The sequence below is a fragment of the Ochotona princeps genome, chromosome 13 (assembly GCF_030435755.1).
Source record: "Ochotona princeps isolate mOchPri1 chromosome 13, mOchPri1.hap1, whole genome shotgun sequence".
NCBI lineage: Eukaryota > Metazoa > Chordata > Mammalia > Lagomorpha > Ochotonidae > Ochotona > Ochotona princeps.
Genome location: NC_080844.1, coordinates 30,630,932 through 30,652,575, shown reverse-complemented (window position 1 = coordinate 30,652,575; position 21,644 = coordinate 30,630,932). Strand labels below are relative to the sequence as shown.

The window sequence follows — 21,644 nt, the reverse complement described above, 5'->3', positions numbered from 1 at the left end:
CTGGTATGGGATGCCAGTGCCTCAGGGAGATAGGCAGGGCTTAATTACTTATCCATCCAAAATTCAAGACAATTCAGTGACCTTTAGTGGAGAGGACTGTGCAAGTTCGTTGGTATGGTTTAAGATTTCACATTGCTACTAACCTCTAAAACAACTGGAGTAGCGTCAAGCTACAAAAGCCACAACACTCTGAAAGCCTATTAAAACACTCCTCTGTTTATGAAAGCATGTGTTTGTGAAGGTGGATTTGTTTTATTTACTTCAGCCCAAACGACATAGCATAACAAACTACAAGCAGAAACAAATATAAAAATCCAGCTATTTTCTATTCAACTAGACACCAAAATGGTCCACAAAAATGTAAAACAATGCCACTATTCTTATGAAGCTTTTTAAAAAAGTTACTCTTCATGAAATAATTCACGTTAAAATGTTTATGATTGCCTTTTCAGAATGAATAACTATTTAAAACAATTCCCAGTGTTAACTTCTTATAATATGATAAATCATTATAATGCATATAAACATAGTTTCTTATACTGCATATAGATATAGTTTCAGTAATTTTTAAAAATAAATTTATTTTATTTTTGATGATGTTTATGTAGTGGAGAAGGATGCCTGCCCACGTGGACCACCGATCAGGGAGGGAAGGGTTGAGGAATAGAGGGAAGTGAGTGAAACAATTGCTTCCAACTGGGGCTTGGTAATTTTTAAAACGTAAAGGGATCTGAAATGAAAACATTTGAGGATCACTGTCATATTGTTCTGAAATCTAGAGGGAAATAAATAAGCAGACAACTGCAAAAAAAATTGTTAAGAAATGTATTCTTTAATTATATTTAAGGGGCTGGCATTTTGGTGCAGTAGGTTAAATGGCTGCTTGCCACAACAGTATCCCTACATGGATGCTGGTTTGAGAACCTATCCAGGTTCTTACTGATACACCTAAGAAAGGCAACAGAGGATGAAGGATGATGCAGGTATTTGGCCCCCTTACACCCACGTGGGAGACCCAAATGGAGTTCTATGCTCCTGGCTTCGGCCTGAACAAACCCTGGCTGTTGTTTCTCATTCCGTCTCTCCTTTTTACCTTTCCCTCTCTCTCTCTCTGCTCTTAAAATAAATCTTTTTAAAAAAATGTGAAATGGTTGCAAAGAGAGAAGGGGCAAGAGAAAAAGAGAGAGACCTTCCATTCACAGATTCACTCCCCAAATATCTCAATGACTGGCACTGGGTCAAACTAAAGCCAGGATCCAGGAGCATCCTTTGGATCTCCCATGTGAGTGTGGGGTCCAAGCACTTGGACCATCTTCTGCCGCTTTTCCCAGGCTATAAGCAGGGATCCAGGAGCACAGCAGTTTGGCCCCAACCAGAACTCCTATGGGATGCTGGAGTTGTAGGTTCTGGCTTTACTTGCTACACCTCAACACAGCCCCCATAAATAAATCTTAAAAAAATTTTTTTTTGGCTTTTGTAAGCAATGAAAACTCTGTTGATGTGACAAAACAAATAGATAAAAAATCTATGAGCTATTAGGTGACTAGAGGAAGGAGGAGTGCCTGGATTGTGTGTGAGGCGTGTTTTTGTCTTTTCTTGGATGGTCAGGGTGGATTCAAGTAGGCCCAAAACACTCAGTGACTGTCACTCTCGTTTTAACACATAACCCACTCAGATAGCACAGGATCAGGTGGGGTTCTGAAAGGGCAGTAGATACACCCAGCTTCTCTGAAGACACGGGTGGGTAAGGAGGGAAATATGCTTTTTTCACATTCTAGTATGCTTTCACAGAAATGCCCAGCTGCATGCTTAGAGAACGCCAAGTCATCATGACGCTTCCAGAAGGGCAGGGGGAGCCAGATGTGATTCATGGTTCAGCAGAAATGAGTCAGTGATGTGGGGAAGCTGGGCAGGTCTGGTGGATAAAGGAGGTCCCACCTTTGATCCCCACACTAGCCTGCCAGGTCTGCTCATCTGCCTGGCACCCTGGGGAAGGAAGATACTAAAGTGACACCTTATTCTGATTTAACTGGGCTTTCCAGCTGCATGTCACCATTCTGCTTTTAGGTTTCTATTTCAGCTGAAGTATGGCTTAGATAAATATTATGACTCATTGTCTCAGCACATTAGCAACTTCTAAATGTAATTTGAATGTGCTGTTCTGAGTCACCAGGAATAATGCTCATTATAAAAGAATGATTACTCAGTGTGTCCCTTTAACCTTACACCCTAGCCCTTCCAAAGTCCCTATCTCACCTTCTATTATTCTCTCTCCTAAAGTCCCATTCTTGTCCTTAACAGCACCTATGCATCATTTATAATTATATATTTATTCATAGGTTTACTTGTTTCACATCTCTGCCTAACTGAGCAATAAATGCCACCAGGGCAGAAATGATCACATTTATTTTATAAGCCCCTCTTTATTTCTTACATAGCACAGTATGTGATACATCATCACCGCTCAAGATGATGTTTGTGGGATGAATGTTAGCTGAATGAACTCAGGTTAGCATTCTTGTTCATGTTTCAAGAAGTCCTTGGGCCCGGCGGCGTGGCCTAGCGGCTAAAGTCCTCGCCTTGAAAGCCCTGGAATCCCATATGGGCGCCGGTTCTAATCCCGGCAGCTCCACTTCCCATCCAGCTCCCTGTTTGTGGCCTGGGAAAGCAGTTGAGGACGGCCCAATGCTTTGGGACCCTGCACCCGCGTGGGAGACCCGGAAGAGGTTCCAGGTTCCCGGCTTCGGATTGGCGCAGCATCGGCCCGTTGCGGCTCACTTGGGGAGTGAATCATCGGATGGAAGATCTTCCTCTCTGTCTCTCCTCCTCTGTGTATATCCGGCTGTAATAAAATGAATAAATCTTTAAAAAAAAAAAAAAAAAAAAAGAAGTCCTGGCTGCCAGATAGGTACTGTGCTTGGATTGTCTTTTGCCAGTTCCATCTCACAGTGCCTGATGTCTTATGTGAATCACATAAATCCTGACATACAGCCCAAAGGCAGTAAAGGTGCTTACTGACATTTCCAGTTCATTCCATGTAGCAGAGCAATTATTCATGCATAGGTTGCACTGGAGCCTTCTGGACAGTAGGGTAATAATTGGGGTTTTCTAATAGGACTCAGCTATGTTGGATTTTGTGACACACTTTGATATTTTATATTTCCTGTTTGATTGCTACAAAGTTAGCAAGCTGAAGTTTTTAAGTCCAAAAACTGTGTTCCATTCATGGGAGAGTGGAGGTTGCCAGTGAGAGAGTACACACACACACACACACACACACACACGCTCAGAATCTTACTAAAATGTATTGAATTCTTCTAGGTGGCAACTACTTGGTAATCTTTTAAAAAGGTTATCAAGTAACCTTTTATACCTATTAGAAACCTGTTATAAACAAGCAGTTGGCTAACACCAAAACATCAAGACCACCTCTTACTACATAGCCAAATTTAGATGTAGCAAAAGAATGTAAATTAATGTGAAAGTGCAATAGTTCCTCAAATAACATTTTTAAAAAGATTAAATTACTTTGGTCAAGGGGTGACTAATTTCCTCTTCTAGAAATCTTTATCTTGTGCTTATTACTCAACTACTACCTAATTTTTTTATCCTTATCTTTTCTCCAACTCATCTAAAACTATAACATGGCAGGAAACTTTATTTACTGATGCCTGTCAAGTATCCAGAATAGTTCATGATGCATATTGAGTGTTAAATGAATTGTTACTGGATGTGCAGTATTGAATTACTGGATGTGCTATTATTGATTCAGTGATGAATCTTTCCATACTATTTGTTCCCCTTCTGTTTGCTATGCTAAATCTTTCAGAGTAAATTCCTTTAGTTTAGTGTGGAGTCTGTTGTGTAGTGTTGGCTTTCCTCCGCTGCTTAAATGCCTTGCTTTTTAAGGATCTTGGCTCTGATACAGGAAGCTGTTTCTGGTGTTTGTTGGAGAGGGGCACACCATGATTTCAGGTAGGGTAAATACTGTGAGCCAGGCGCTGCCCAGTTCTCTTGGCTATTGCTAGCTGTGGCAGATGCTGCCCTGCCTCTCCAGCATGTTTCTGTTGCCCCTCTGGCTGCTGTGTAAAAGGCTGTGTTTGTTGTTTAGCCCAAGCAGAGCAAGCCAGAAGCCCTGACCTGTGCCAGAGCAGCTCTGAATGCAGGTCCTGGCTTAATCACCCTGACCACCCCTGCGCCCTGGCCTGTTTTGCTCTGGGCCAAAGTACACTCTGAGATGTGATTTGAGTTTTGACTGTCCTTGTCAATCAGGTTTCATCAGCTTAGAGGTGGATTTACTGTGAAACCAAAACAACTTCTGGCTTCCTCTCTTGCATGACTCAATTCCAAGCCTCTGTACCTAATTGTGTATTCAAAATTTTGGTTTAGTTAGCCTCACTTCTCATTTTATTTACTTGAAAAGCGGGGAGAGACAGACAGATGAATAGTGACAGATATGCACAGAGATGACTTCCGTATACAGATTTACTCTCCAAACACCTCCAATAGCTGGGGTTGGGGCAGGCTGGATCTGGGAGGCTGGAACTCAATTTAGATTTTCTATGTGGATGACAATGATCCAAGCACTTGAGCCATCACCTGCTGCCTCCCAGAGTGGGGTGGAGTTAGAAGTAGAGCAGGGGCTTGAACACAGGCACAATATAGATGTAGCATCTTAACTCTCATGCCAAAGGACTACTCTTGCATTATTTGTCTAAACAATATCTACCAAACGATGTATACTTTTGGATGTGTCCACTCCATATGCTTTCTAACTTTGAGGAATTTCTAAACATTTCAGATTTATAGATGGCATTCTGTATTATTTTCCAGTTATGTTTTGGGGTGTTGGGAAGGAAAACTCTGTCATTTTAGTATCATCTCCTTTTTATTGTTAAATCATTTCTGTTCTTCCTTCTATACCCATCACTCTTCTTAGGTTTGTTTTTATTTATTTGAAAGGCAGAGTTATGGCTGCCAGGGCCAGGGTTGGTCTAGGTTAAAGCCAGGAATGTTAAACTCCTCAGGTTTTCCACCCATGTCCTTGGGCCATCTTTCACTGCTTTCCCTGGTTGTATTAGCAGAGATCTGGATCACAAGTGGAATAGCAGTTGGGACTCAAGTCAGAATACTAGCATTACAGGCAAATGACTTCATCCATATTATTGACAACCTCCATACTATTAAACCGAATCCAGTTTTGTTTTCCTTTACATCTAATTAGATTTCAGTGTAGCTGAGTACTTATTTCTTCTGGAAGAAACTCTAATTTGTGACTCTTTCTTCTTTCTTTCTGCCACTTAGAGTGTGCCTTCCCAATCTCTTTTGAGAAATTTTCCTTATCAACCCAAATTCCAAATCTTGGAATTCCTTTGCAATATAGTCTAAAAAACAGTGAGACTCAAAATTGATTCAAAATGAGTGTCACATGCAATCAGAAAGATTGAAACCATGAGCAGCCTACAGGGATATTTCAGTTGTACTGATTAAATATCACTCTGGGGCTTGGAACAATTGTCTTCTGACACAACTATGAGAAAGAAATTTGAGGTCATTTTCATACTGTAGCAAAAATGCAAAAGCTGTCAACAAAAGTATTAGTACACCCAAACCAGAAACATGTACAAAAGTACTTATTCTGATCAAATTGTATTTATCTAAAAAAATTCATGAATGGTTTAATATTATAAAATCATCATTCTTTATCATATTAACAGAATAAAGAAAAAATGATAGTCCTGGTAAAAAGAGGTTTGATAAAATTTAATATGCATGCATGATTTTAAAAAATCTTCATCTTACTAAATAGGGAAGGTTACAATGCATTTCTACACAATATTGAAATATGGAAAGTGTTCCCTTTAAGAAAAAATAAGGCCAAAGTGCCCACTTCTGTTCAACATCATACTGGAGGACTTAGCTAAGAAAAATAAGGAAATGAAATACGAAAGAAAGGACTGGATTAAAAGATGTACACATAAATGTTTGTGAATTTAGTGGCTATTTAATGATGAAATTTCTGAAAGCAGAATTGTTCCATAAACTTAGTAAGGTTATAAAACTCAGTTACATTTTATATGTATGATTATATATTACAATATATATAAACTATATCTACATATATATAACAGCACATAAATGTTTTAGAAAGGTACCATTTATAATAGCATCAAAAATGAGTTACCTATAAATAAAGTTAACTGAAGATTTCTAAGTCCAAGGAAAAAATATTTTTAAAAGAAATTTGAGAGCAGCTAAAGAAAAGCAGAAATACTTCCTGCTCCTGAACATGAAAGCTCACTATATGCAAAATTCTACCTACATTGGTCTACACATTCAATAAAATTCCAAAAATCTCTTCAGATGTTGTAAAAAAAAGTTTGTGGAATTTGGTGATTCTATATTTTTTAATTGTAGAGGAAAAGGCCACAAAAAGTTGTTGGTACTGTGATGCAGTAAACTGAGTTGCAGCTTGAAGTGCTGGCATCCCATGTTGAAGCGCAGGTTCTAGCCCCAGCTGCTCTGCTTTCAATCCAACTCCTCTCTAATGTTCCTGGGAAGGCAGCAGAGGATGGTTCCAAGTGCTTGGTCCTCTGCCACACACGAGGGAGATCTAGACAGAGTTTTAGCTCCTGGCTTCAGCCTGGACTATCCCTGGCCAGGGCAGCCGTTTGGAAAATTTGCCAGTGTACCCTTCTCCCTCTAATTTTAAAACACATAGATAAAACTTAAAAAATAAAGACCAAGAACAAAAAGACCTAAAAGTCCTTAAGATGAAAAAGTTGGAAATCAAGAACTATGGCAGAATGAATGGTAATGAGATAAATAAGCCATAGAAAAAGATCAAGGGCACAATGTATTTATGGAACTGATTTATGATAGAGCTGACACTACAGATCAGTGACAAAAATACATTTTTTCCATAAACTGGTGTTAGAATAAGAAGCTATTCAATCAAACAAGACAAAACAAAAACCCTAAAAAACAAAAATCCACCCCTGGAGTGAGTTTTCATCTTTATACTCTACATGAACACTAAGTGGATTAAAAATTGAATATGAAAGGTAAGATTATAAAACCTTTAGAAGACATGTATAATAATATATCTGGCACATTGGCATAGTACACTAAGTCTCTGCCTGCAGAGCCAGTCTCCCATATACGAATACCGGTTCTAGTCCTTCTACTTCTTGCTCTTCTACTGATCCAGCTAATGGCCTGGGAAAGAAGGAGAGGATGACACAAGCCCCTTGGCCCTTACTACCCACGTGGAGCCCTGAAAGAAGCTCCTGGCTCCTGGAAGCTTAGCTCAAGCTATTGTGGCCATTTGGGGGGATGGAGGATTCAGTGGATGGAAGATCTCTCTCTCTCTCTCTCTCTGTAACTCTGCCTTTCAAATACATTTATGTTTTAAAAAAGGATATCTGTATGACTTTAAGGTTAGAACTTTAAAAAAATTTATTTATTTTCATCAGAAAGGCAGATTTACAGGAGAGACAGATCACCCATCCACTGGTTCATTTCCCAAGTAGCCACAATGGCTGGAGCTGAGCTGATCTAAAACTAGGAACTTCTTCTGGGTCTTCCATACGGGAGTTAGGGGAAGGGTCCCAAGGCTTTGGACAATCCTCGACTGCTTTCCCAGGCCACAAGCAGGGAGCTGGATGGGAAGTGGCAGCTAGGACATGGACTGGTGCCCATATGGGATGCCGGTGCTCGCAGGTAGAGAATTAGCAAATTGAAACATTGCTCTGGCCCCAGGAATTCTTTTAAACCAGACATAAACTATAAAAATTACCCCCCAAATAAAACTTAGATGCTAAAGTTAAGAACATCCAATTGTTAAAAGATATCATAGAGAAAATAAAAAGAGAAACTGAAAGAGGATAATTTCATTGTATACAGCACAAAAACAAATACTCCAATAGAAAAATTAATGGAAGATATAAACAAGTCCTTCATAGAAAAGGAACGTACAGTGGTCAATACACATAGGAAAAATTCCCAACATTAGTAACTTTGGAAAAGAAAATTAAAGCCATCTGAGATAACGCTTTTTCTCAAACACTTTAGGTTAGCAAAAATTAAAGCATACTGATATCAATATTGACAGTGATATAGACCATTAAAATTATATAGGTAAACTGAAACAATTGCTTTGGAAAGCCAGTTGATGTTGTTTTGAAGTTGAATTTGCACTCACTTTACCAGCAATTCCATGTCCAGACATACACACACACCAGGAAAGGCTTGCACAGCAGGAATAGTAGGACATTTATAATAATGTTGTTCCTATTAGGACATGCATTGGAAACAATCCAAATGTATATCAATAATACAATACTCTGTCCCCACACCATAATACTATATACTGATGAAAAGGAATGAATTAGGATTGTAAGCAATAGCCTGGATGTACTCTTTTTTTTTTTTTCTGGAAGAAGTGTTTAATTTTTTTTTATTACATTGCATTATGTGACACAGTTTTATAGATAGTGGGATTCCCCCCACTCCTCCCCAAACCCTGCCCCCATGGTGGATTACTCCACCTTGCTGCATTACCACAGTTCAAGTTCAGTTGAGATTCTTTCATTACAGGCATATACCAAGCATAGAGTGCCTGGATATACTACTCTTCAGGGAAAACAAATCAAGTGGTAGAAGTATACAGACATTACAACTCCACTTATATAAATCTTTTGGTGTATGTAAACCATTTTTAAAACCTTTTCAGTATGTAATTTTTCAAACATACACAAAGCAGACAGGCGATGCACACACTACTTTACCTCAACAAGTTATCAGTAGTTTGTCAAAGCAACAGGTGGTCAGGCCTCATCCCTGGAGATCGTGGTTCAGTTGGTCTCAGATGTGGTCTGTGTGTTGGTTCTCCATTAAGGTCCCAAGGGACACTTAGGAGGCTGATCAGAAAACCCACTTGGAAAGTCTGTCTTGGAGGCTCTCAGAATCTGGCTCCACTCCCTCTCTGGACTTGGGTCAAACCATTTCTTCCTCACGCTTTGTGATCTGGTAATGTCAATTCCTTCAACTTAAGGAAGCTTTGTTGTTCTAAGGGCTTCTACTTCTCTGTTCCTTTAGCCTGTAACACTTTTCCCCACATGCTCACCTCTCTCTCATTCTTTGTTTCTCACTTTCAACACCACCTTTCAGGAAATCCGTCCTTAGCCTACTCATAAGGTTTCGTTTCTTTCCCTACTCCCTGCTGCCTCTCTTACTAGAGTCTAAACTCTATGAAGGTGGAGGCTTCGTTTTGTTTGCTCTTTAACGTTAGTGCTTACAATAGCACATAGCATTTAAATAGGCACTTAATTTGAGTGAATAAAAGTATTTAGATTTTTCAAAAATATAGAAGGAAAGTTCCTAAATAATGTCACGGGAAATTATCATATATTATTTAAACTATTCCTTCGTTTATACCATTTTGTTTTCTTTGTATTTCCTAAGCATACTACATGTAGAAAACATCACAAGTAGCAACAACAGAGTTAACAACCCCAGTGGACACTCATATCTATGAAAGGTGAATTTGTGTTTCTTCAGAAGGTTGTGTTCAAGCAGATGGTTTATGACCCAGCTGTATATTCCTGGAAAAGCATCTGGCAGCAGGGTACAAAAAGGGATCATGGCCATTTGCTGTGAATTCCTGCAGACTCTTTCATCTGTGAGTAATGCATGCTTATATTTAATTTTTAAAAAGATAACTCCTCCAATGAAGCTATATCCATGATCAATAAGCTTACAAAAGTACAATCTTCAGTTACATAAGATTCCACCCCCACAGATGAAGTAACTTCTACATAGAATCCCAAAATATGAATAAAAATGATTTTTTTTCCAGTTTGCTAAACTAGGGTTTTGAGCAGATAAGTAAAATGAGTACACAGTTTCCCATTCTACACTCATTGTATTCTCTTGCTAAAATGGCAAAAAAGGATGCTATCCTTATTGATTGTGGTGTTCTTCTTAAGCAAATCAAAAGATATTAATATTGTATTGCCTCAGTGCATTTTAAAAATGAATCCACTGGGTCAAAACCACTACTCTTGGGTCCTGGGAGATGTCACAGGAGATTCAGCGGTGAGCAAGCACAGAGTGCTCCAGCCTGCCATTGCCTCAACCCTTTTGAATCCCAGGAGCACCAATTGTATCTGAAAACTGTGTCTGTGTCATATGTATTGAGGTAACAGATTATGTTACCCTTGGTGGAGGGAGGAGTTACTGCCAAAAGAAGTTTGGAAACACAACTCCACAACACTGTTCTGCCGCCAAATCTGGAAGATGCTTTCCAGTGTTAACAGTGTTAGTGGTCCTTTTGTAATTTCAGAGGAATTGTTCTGATTTTTTCCCCTGTATCCTGATACTCCCGAATGCTCCCCATTGTTCCACCTTCTCATGTTGACCTTTGATCCTGCATTTCTGCCTGCTTGCCTATTGGAAATGATCCTTCATTCTCCTCACATTCCTATCAATCTCCCCCATAAATCAGCTACTGTGCTTTACTTTCAAGGTTCTTCAAAGTCATCTGGCTCTACTCTGCTTTCCGTTTAAATCAGCCTCCTCCAAATTGTGTAAAAACATCATTACAATTCCAGCATGTATGCCCTTATCTAAACATGCTAAATTGATCTACATGGAAAGAACTCATTCCTTCGCCTACCTCTTTAATCTTATCTTGAATCTGTCCTCACCTGTTATCCCACGTTCTTCACATAGCCAAGTACTTGTGGTTTCCTGAAAATATTTGCCTCTCAGTCTTGGCACTTGTTTTCTCCTTTCCACTTTCACTCATCTATCTTCTCCTTGTTCTTTTTAACAATTCCTTTATCCCTGACTCCAGCCAGAGTGACTCACATCTTCCCTTGAATTACTGTTGCATTCTATGTGTCTTTTTGCCTATAGCCCTTGCTGTGTAGTTTACAGTGTCTTCATTACATGCCTACCTGCCTTCTGTACTACACTGTGAGCTACCCTCTCCAAACAGTGTAGCTGCACCTCCAATCATTCTCGTGTCTTTTACATTCATAATTGATCACTGTCATAACTGAATACGTATTTGTTGCATGAGTGAGCAAATTTCATTCTTCCAAGGCCAACTAAAATCTTACCCACCTCTGCAGCCCTCTTTGACTTTCCTAGTCTGCCATCCCTTTTCTGAAGCCTGATATTATTCATGGTTTTTGCTATAAAAATTAGGACAATTTCTCTTTTGGATTGCAAGTTCCCTGAGAGCAAGGGCATATTGTCTCTGTCACGGCCGTGGCAATAACACCAAGCACAGGTGTTGCTTTCTGATTAGAATTACATAAATGACATGCTTAGAAAAATAATAACAACTAATTCATTCTCTTGGAAAATTCTAATTCTTTAAAGTACAGCTGTAACCATGAGATTAAATATGAATATATCAAAAATATTGGGAAACAGGCATGAATTCCATCAATAAAGTAATTCTTCCCAGGTAAAATGAATGTTGCTATATGACATTGTGCTTTCTGACTTTTAAATTGGCAGACTTGTAAATGCCTACTTTCAAAATTTTTTTGTTGAGGGGAGTGAGTACTTTGTAACTGTTCCTGGTTGATTTTTCTCAGTGGTGTATATTGAACTTGTTTTTGTATCTGGGATTGCTACAGTTGAGAAATGAGAAAGATGAGGCCTGAATGATGTGATTTATTTATTTATTTGTTTATTTTGGAACGAATCTATGTCTAGAAACCAGTGGGCAGCACAAATATGAACCTAAGTTGTATGTATGTCGTAACTTGTGTGCTTACAAGCTTAGGCAGACTGGCTGGATGCCTAGCATGGTGCTGTAATGCCATCCTGCTAGTGTTACTGACCAAAGTCCCCGGGAGAATCATCAGGCACGTTTAGAGGAGAAGGACAGACCTGTATTGTATTCCTTAGTTCCAATCTTTTGTTAGGTCAGTGGTCTCACTCTTTTGTTAAACCTATGCCGAGTTACATGATTTCCTGTGTTTTTATTCACTAATTCACCTGACATTTCTGAATGACTAGGGTCCAGATTACTGTGTTTGATCCTCTAGATATGAAAAACTGCAGCCCGCAAAGAGGTCAGTTGCATAACCTAATAGTAAAGTGCATATACTGTCTTAAAAAGATTTGACACTGCTTTATTTTCCTTTAGAAAGCAAAATTCAGTCTATGGGTATAGCTTTGAATCCAGTCCTCTGAATCTGCATGTATGTAAAGGCAGAAATACCCTTATTAATATTTAATATTGTCCTAAAAATGCAGCCCCATTTATATACAGTGAATAAACACTAAATAGTAATGGAGTAATATTTTAGTAGAAATTAGGTGGTTAGGGAGCCAAGGTAACTTCTACAGGACCAGGAATTCATTACAAGAATAATGTATCTGTGTCATTGTCCATGCCCACAATAATGGACATATGACTGTGTATGAAAAACTATACCTTAGTAATGATAAAGGGGAACTCAGGTGGAGGGGGGGAACCAGGGAGGGGACAAGGGAAATCCCAGGGCCTATGGAACTGTATCATAAAATGATGATAATGGTGATAATAATAAACGATTTAAAAAAAAGAGTAATGTATCTCACAAGGAGCACCCAGAAGACCAAAACTGGTTGCAGGTTTTATGGGACATGCAAGTAATAAATGTGGAAGAATTCCTTCAAAACCAAGCAAGCAAACCAACCAACCTAGGAAGCACCTAAGAAGCAAGGAATCCTAAGCCTTAGACTGTAATTGCCTCACAGAAAAAATGACTAGGCCAAGCACATAGAAGATAAACATCCTTATTACTCACCAGTTCTATTACGGAAATACTTGGGCATTTAGGAAATAACATCCAGTAAGCAGACATCAAAAGATTATCATGATTTTAATACATGTAAAATAAGCCTGTATGGACCTTAGCCACGATCCATTGTATGTTTATTTTACCAGTCTGTATCCTGATATTTAGCTCTCATTAAATTTTTAAAAATACTATAGGTATCCATTGAGTAGAGATCTTATACTTTTCTCTTGCAAAGCTACAGACTGTCTGTGCTGCTCAACGAACTCTAGTCATTAGCCATTTGTGGCTATTAATAGGGCACTTGAAATGTAGCTAGTGTAACTGAAGAATTGAATTTGGATTGCATTTGTTTTAATTCCTTTAAACTAAAATTATACCCAATTCAGTTATTGAAAAACTTCCCAAATATTTCAATCTACTTTTCCAACTATAAATTTTATGAATTATAAATGAAGCATAAGTTTTTCCTAGAAAAAAAATTAGCAACAAATTGTGTTCTAAAGTATGTAATTTACATTGGATTTTGTATACCTGATATGACTAGGAAGTAAAATATCTTCTTAATAAATCTTACATTGATTGTATTTTGCAATGATAATATTTTTTAATATCTTGGGGAAATTAACAGTGTTATTAACTTTAATTTCATGTATTCTTTTTACTTTTTAAAGACCTGGCTACTAGAAAATTTAAATTGCATTTTGGATATGATCTTTATCAGACCTATCTTAGATGTTGACTTTTTTATATTTATCATATATGTAATTTTTATATGTAGTATATAATGTTTAAAGCCATATATTAAAAAGATACTACTTAGGAATCCCATGGCTGACAGAAAGCAATCAGTGAACATTAAGAAGGAGCCATTTTTACCTGACTTGAGGTGGTGGAATTCCTACCACTATGCAATCCAACTGTACTCGTGTTCCTTCTGGAACTTCTCTGCTCCGTAGCTTTTGAGTGAACCGGGGAGGTTGCCCCAGCGGTTCTTCATAGTACAAAGAGGAAGGGGAAGAACCTGGCGTATTGTCCCCACCGGCCGCCTCATTGGCAGCCTGCTCGGCTTCTCGCCTCTTGGTTTCCTGCCGCTCAAGGGCGTGGTTGACTTCGTTATCCCTGGTATCCGAAGGGATCGGGATGGGAACAGAAGATCTTTCTCGCCTTTCTGACAGATCTGAGAAACCAGAGCTGTTTTCCTGCATCGTTTTGTTTTGAGATTCCGACTTGCTCTTGTGGTTTTTGCAGGCACGGGGTCTGATCCTTTTGGAGCTGTGGGCTTTGAAAAGAGAGGATAGCTCTTCAATGAAATCGGCTGCTTTATTTAGGAATACCTTTTTAGACTGGGCTTCAGAACTGTACTGGGACCTTTTAACCTCCTGCGGACTCTCCTTAGAGCTGGTAGGACTTCGAGGGTTATCCTGGCAGAAGTTAGGCTCAAAATTTGATTTAGGTGAGGGTTTCAGCTGGTCCAAAGAAAGATGTTTTCTAGATTGAACTTCATCTGCTTGCTCCGAAGGGTCATGATTGATGGCCAGTCTTGCCAAGTTCACACTTTCATCTAATTCTTCTTGGCTCAGAAAGGCTGAAAGATCTGGAAGCTCATCCTGGCCTCCGCCCCCTTCAGCAGCCCCAGAAGGACTTGCAAAATGGAAAGGGTTGGAGGAAGGCTCTGCTCGGCTTCTCTCGTTATTTCCCCGATGTCTGGTTTCAGCTAAATAGCTCTCTCTTAGAAGCTGAGATATGGAAGTAGAAGCTTCTACGCTGTCGTCCTGCATGCTACCAACAAAACAATGAGAAAAATCAGACTCGTTTCTAGGGAAAAATGAACGCACATTTCATAAATAATTTTAAAAATAGTCTGTTTAACTCAGTAATTATTTTTAAGAATTATGTGCTTATTTGAGGGGTAGAGAGAACAGAGAGATAGACAGACGGACAGAGAGAGCTTCCATCCCCTGGTTCACTCCTCAGATGGCCCCCATGGGCATCTTTACTAGCTTCTTAACCACTAGTCTGAATGCCCACGCCTAATATTCAATGTAGTACTTATGACTAACACTGTGGTGTTGGATAGAACTGATTCAAATCCTACTTGGGACACTTCCTAGCTGTATAAATCTGAGAAACCTTGACCTCTGATAGCTTCCGTTTACTCATCTATAAAAGAGAGATAATAACAGTAGCTGTCTCCCACAGGTTAAAGTGATGGTTACATGCACTTGGTACTTAGGAAGCATTCTGTAAGTGATAACTAGTATTACCATATAACAACTATGGCCAAACAGCACAGTCTCCATTTTATAGATAAGAAATGGAGGTAGAAAATAGTGAGGTGACTTGATCCAAGAAAAAACTTTGAAGAGACACCAAACTCTTTATTTATAATTCATTCAAGGTATTTTAAATACTATTGAGATACTCCTAGTCTAGGCTGACTTCAAATCTTTTGTGCACAGTGTGCATGGTTGCTCCCTGTCCCTGCTCCCTCAACCGTGTTGTCCACACCGAGTTCTACATAGTCCTCAGTTCCGAGCTGGGTTATCATTGCCCTGGAATCTCCTCTCTTTTTTAGGTTGGGTACCTCTCCATAGTGCTCCCAAAGCTTGCTTTTCACATTTTCTTTCATATCTCTGCTTCCTTTTTGCCTCTCTAAATTTGTCTTGTTCACCATCATCTCTGTATACATACAGAGCATGGAAGTTAATCAGCATATGTTTGTTGAATTCTTTTCCTTACTAGAATTTCCTGCCAAATCTATTGTTTATTTTTATTATTTTTAAAATTTCAATGTAAAGTAGGACAAAGAAAACTTACAGAGGCAAAGGAAGAAAAAGGCTATACTGATAAAGGCAGTCATCATTTTGAGATGACTTTCAAATAAAATTTTGTTTTGCTTCCAATGAAGAAGTAGGAAAGAATATCTGATTATAATCAGAAAACTTGGGTTTGAACCTCAGCTCCAATACTAAACCACTCTGTCGTCTTGAGAAAGGAACTTAGTTGATTTGAATAAGAGTTATCCTCATCTATCAAATAACAATTTTTAATTCTGAGATTAAATTACACATATATACATTTTAATATATAAATATTAAAGAATTATGAAAATGTATTACTTTCAATTATTAATTTAAATACTTTATCCTACTAAATATTAATTTAAAAGTCATATGTTAAAAGTTTTAAATATTTAATTAACATTTTATTTTGATAATCTTTACATAGTTGATTAGGGCACAAAAGGTCAAGGGCTACAAGAAAGTGGGTAAGACAATTGTAGCCACATTCTCTCTCTCTCTCTCTTTTTTTTTTGTACCTGAGGTAAGGGGGAGATAAAGAGAGAAGCCCCACTCAGTCTCCCACCCATCCCAGGGTTCCTGACATGGGGCATGCTCCAAGGGCACTGTTCAAGTGGTTTTAATAGTTCAACAGCTCTGAATTGCTGCCAGTCTTGCCATTTTGAATATGATGAAATCTCTCCAGAATCCACTGATTCTGATATAGTCCAACGAAAGATTTTATACTCTAAAAAATCTCGAGCGTCATTATGGATAACTTGGTTTTTCTTTAATTCATTCACCCAATAAATATTTATTGGGTATCTATTATGTACTAGGAGCTGTGGGTTCAGTAAAAAAAAAAAAGTCTGTGTCTTCATGAAGCTGACATTCTAGTGGAAGAAGATATCATTGTACAAAATAAATAAATAAGGCAAAGGAACAGAGAAAGATCAAACAGAAAGAGCAGTGTGTTACTTTTGGGAGGAGGGTCAAGAAAAGTGCCTAATGTGGTGAAGTTAGCCACGTGACCAAAGGGAGAGAGGGCTGTGGGGAAAATGAATATTGCAGACAGAAGTGTCAAGGTGTGAAGAGATCAGTGTACAGTGCATTTGAGTTGAGCCCTGTGTATCAGGAAGCAAGTGAAAAAGAAGGATGGAAGGAAATCAAGTCAGAAAAGTATCAGGCCAGACTATGTAAGGCCTCGAGAACATGCAAAGAACTTCAAGTTGTATTAAACATGTGAATGGAAGACCACTCTATGGTTTTGAGAAGCAGGTGGCATGATTTTGAAAAAGTTCAATCGTGGCTGCTATGCAAAGAACCAAGTTGAAGGGGGTAAATTTGGCACTGAGTAGATCATCTTGGGGGCTCTTACAATTCGCTAAGCAGGAGATTACAGCATGCTGCCTTGGACCCAGGAATGGTAACAGTGGGGGGACTGAGAAATGGTCAGATTTGAGACACTTTTTGAAAGCAAAGCTAATATGATTTGCTGATGAATTGAAAAAAAGGATATAAGAGAAAAGACAAAGTCAAGTGATTCCAACATTGATGGCCTGCTAAATGGGTGCTTGGTAGAATCATTTACAGGGAAGAGATGAGACTACATTTGGCCTGGTGGTTAAGCCATCTCTTGGGTTGCCCACATTCCATACCACAGTACCTGGGCTTGAGTCTCTGTTCTACTCTAGTCCCGGTGGCAGCAGGTGATGTTCAAGTACCTGAGTCCCTGACACTCATTTGGGAGACTCAAATTGGGTTCCTTGCTCCTGACCTTAGCCTGATTTGAACTGGTCTTTGGGGAAGAAACCAATAGATGAGAGATTTCTCTTTTTCTGTCTCTCACTTAGCCTCTCAAATAAAAATAAATGAATCTTACAAAAACAAAAATGAAGCCAGTAGATTTTAAAAGTTCTTACCACAAAAAAAGCAAAAACCCAGCCTCATGGGGGTGATGGATATGTTCATTAGCTTGACTTAATCATTATACATTGTAAACACATACCAAGCCATTAAGTCATACATCATAAATGCATATAATTTTTGTCAATTAGGCCTTAATAAAGTTGAAAGAAAACCCATCTTTTATGCACATGTCTTTAAACATTGCTCCACATATGGGAAGCACATCCAAAAAAAAAAAAAAAACAAAACACAAAATCCAAATCTGGTTTTTAGGTCGACACAAAAATAGCCTTTACTATTTAATAATTATTTGTGAAGACAATCAGAGTGGGAAGAGATAAGAATATTCAAGTATCTTTCCTTAAACTGGGGACAGATGGAACTGCTCCACTCACTTCAAAGGTTTGTTGATGAAAGCACTTTAAAAATGTATAATACTATGCAAATGTAAGATGACACTTTTCTGCTGATAATTATTATGTTTAGTTTGGTATTTAGTGGAATAATAAAAATGGTAGACATTGCTCCTTCTCTTTAACATCCGTGTTGATATGTTAGCTTTGCTTTCTTTGTCTTATGTCACAGAAAAGAAACAGCTAAATTCTTTGTTTAGGAGAGACTCTTGCTGGGGCAAGAACCAAATCCCAGTAGGTAGGAACCAGTTCTGGACAGTTGGGTACAGATCACCTTTTCAGATGCAAATGGGATACACTTGGTACACTGTTGCAAAATCCACCTGCTTACTGTTACAGGCACCATTTCCATCTCAGTTTTATTTCTAGTCTATTTTGGTGGGAATGCATTAACAATTTAACAAAGTAGTGCACCCTGTGTTACCACAGTAAGAATTTGAGCTATACAGAAGTGCTATGTCAATAATAATATGAAAATAGTGTCAGATCCTCTCTCTGAAAGACCTTTGCATTTGAAAGAGGAAGGACTACAAGGAGAAATACACAGATAGATATAAATTTGAAGAGTGTGTCAAAATAATAGGCAAAGCTGAGATGACACAGGAAAATGAGTGGGATTCTGTTTAATGAGCTAGATTCCTTAGAGAGTTGAAGGAATGAAAGACTTTCAGAAAATAGGCCAAAGTTTAAGATGCCATTCTCTTATTGTTGTTTCAAACAAATTGATAAAGCTGAAAAGTTGGAAAAAAGTAAAGATTTCATCCCAGTGGGAGAAAGACATTGTCTACCATGGAACATACTGTGCATGTTTTTTTTTTAATTTATTTTTATTACAAAGTCAGATACATAGAGAGGAGGAGAGACAGAGAGGAAGATCTTCTGTCCGATGATTCACTCCCTTCATGGCCATAACAGTAGGAGCTGAGTGATCTGAAGCCAGGATCCCAGAGCCTCTTCTGGGTCTCCTACGTGTGTGCAGGGTCCCAAGGCTTTGGACCATCCTCCACTGCTTTTCCAGGCCACAATCAGGGAGCTGGATGGGAAGAGGGGCTGCTGAAATTAGAACTAGTTACCATATGGGATCCCTGTGCTTGCAAGGCGAGGACTTTAGCCACTAGGCTACCATGCCAGGCCCAGATCTATATTTCTTAGAGTTTTTATTGTAGGAGGAAAACTGTGCATGTTTTTATACACAGAGGAGGATAAACATGTCAGGCAACACTAGTGTGAAGGATAGTGAAGTTGAAGCCCAAAGTTACTATTTAACTTGAAAGTCAACAAAGAGAGTATAAAACTAAGTCCTGCAGCCCACTGGAAGGCTGAAGGAAAGCAAGCAAGAAAACTTGAGGAATCTAGGACCAAGAAAAGGGGTTTGATGGTAGTTTTGAAAGTGATAGGTGAGGGGTGGGGATTTTATATTGCTCTCAGGACCTCACCACTGGCCAAGAGCTGAGCTCTTACATAAGGAATTCCAAATGAGAAACCTATGTCGATCTGCAATAGCACAAAGAATTCTTACTTTTTAAATAAGAAAACAATGACCACTTTCACTTCCATCCTTTAACCCCTTGATATTTGTGTCATTTGTTTTTTAGGCGATTAAGGATTTGAAAAAAGAGAACTTCCCTACTTAAATTGTCACAACACATTTGCTAGATTGAGAACAGAGAGGAATAGATGTCCCAAATAAGCTTGGGATCTCAAGACCTAGTTCCCATTCACCTTGGTGGGAGAACTCTGCTGGGCTCCTGCCGGGGTGTGGAGTGCGTTGACTCCAAGGGGAGGTGGATGTTCCAGGCAGCCAGGATGGAACTTGTCAAGGTGACTCGTTCTATGCCAAGGCGAGCTCAGAGAATTCTTTAGTGACTGCAGGTAAACAGTCACTTCAATTTTTCATTCCACAAGAGACATAACTGTTGAAAATATATTTCTAAACAAACCATGGCTTGTTCTCTTTAATTGAAGGCACGCTGTTCTGATTCTTTTGAAAACACTCAAATAAGCACCAGAGAATTTTAAGAATGTCTATCTGCAGTACTTGTTTCTTTCTTACCTCCTTGGAGACAGGAAAGAAGGTGTTAAGAATATACTGTCTTTCTGTATTGCTAGAGACAACAACGCCGCGAGAACAGCAATGTCTGTACCAGATCTCAGTGAGTGTGAAGACAGTTACTCTGGTTTTAGCAGTCCTCTCTGGTCTTCTATGTTCAGGTTAGTGAACAGACTCCATTATTCCTCTTATATATAGGAATTAATGGTTGAAAAGCTGAGCTGATATCTTTTTAATCACTAGGGTTAATTCATTAAAGCCCTTTTAAAAAGAGGATTGGATTTATCTGGTATTTTACCTCTTACAAATTAAAGTTACAGAAACTATTGCTATGAATTCCAAAACCAGCTTGGATAAAATTCATGCAGTTGCTTCTACTCCTAAGTTGCAACTGTGAATCTGTTCCATTGAAAATGTGCCACTGTAAGCACATGGTAGTTGAAACATGTAATGGACTCCATGCTATAAATAATAAATACATAAAAGCCTGGGTTTAACACATTATTGTGAGTTCCAGCAACATTAGCAATATGCTGTAAGAAGGGATAGAGACAAACTTCCAGAATTGGGATAGTATCCAACTATTTGTTTCATAGTCCATTGTTTTAAGATTCTGTAATGCCTATAATTTTGTCTCTTGTCACTTCTGTTAGTACAGGGTCGATATTTCAGTTTTCTTAGAATGGCTTTGATTTGTAATATTTTGCTTGTTGTTAAACCATGTGTGAGATAATGTAAGTTAATATTTTGTTTTAAAAATGTTTACTATTCCCTTCCATATAGACAATCTGTTTCCTAGAAAAGAACTCTGGGATTTTTGTGACCTTAAGAGTTATTAAGAAGTTGTAAATTATGACAATTTTTTAATTGAGAACATGAAGAATTCATCTCACTGTTACTAATGGGAAGTAACCAGATAGTATCATTTCTTTCAACGTAATTGGATCTAGTATCTGAAAATACATAAAAATATTTTAGTGAAGTAAGACAAATTCTTAACACTATTACTATAATGTTCTCTTTTTGGGGACTAGAAGAACAGAGTGATCCATCTTCTCTTTTTCTTTGCTTACACAGTTTAAAAATATAATTCAAGATGTGTTTCTAATTACTGCTAATAGTGCAATATACCAAGCCAAACATTTGCTACTGGCTGTCAAGTGTGTTTTTGATGAAACTGGAAAGGGAGAGAAAGAGACAAACAGAATGTAAGAGAGAAACAGACAGAGAGAGGAGAAAGGAGAAAGAAAGAGCAGTGTGCCTTGAGCAAGACTTTCTGCAGCTGTTGCGTACATTAATCCAGAGTGCAGATCTCCCAACACTAAATATAGCAAGCATATCCATTTACATGACAAAAAACTTTTAAATGAAAGTCTTTAACTATGGAGTCATATTATTTTAGATTTGATTTATTGTAAAATGGAAATAAGCACTGCAATAATGTTCTCTGTATAAACAACATTAGTTTAAGAAATCAATGTGTAGAAAAATCACAATGATATTCACAGCGTACCACAACTTCCTCTGTTGGGACATTTTTCTTTGAGACTCAAATAGGTTATGATGTCTGTGTCTCATCAATCATCTCCAAAATCTTTACATGCAGAAAGCTTTATTTTTTTTTGCTTGATTTTGTGTTAATCATACATAACTAGAAAGTTATCCTAGGTTTCACTCTAACAGA

The 21,644-nt window shown here is 38.3% G+C and overlaps 1 protein-coding gene across 1 annotated transcript in view; it reads right to left on the bottom strand.

Moving 5' to 3' along the window:
- MYPN (myopalladin) overlaps window positions 1-21,644 on the bottom strand; it is an 83,975-nt gene that overhangs the window by 62,111 nt on the left and 220 nt on the right. The window contains exon 2 of the mRNA XM_036495919.2: window positions 13,686-14,588. Coding sequence (XP_036351812.2) covers window positions 13,686-14,587 — 902 coding nt within the window. The 5' untranslated portion in view covers window position 14,588. The remainder of the gene's footprint in view (window positions 1-13,685; window positions 14,589-21,644) is intronic.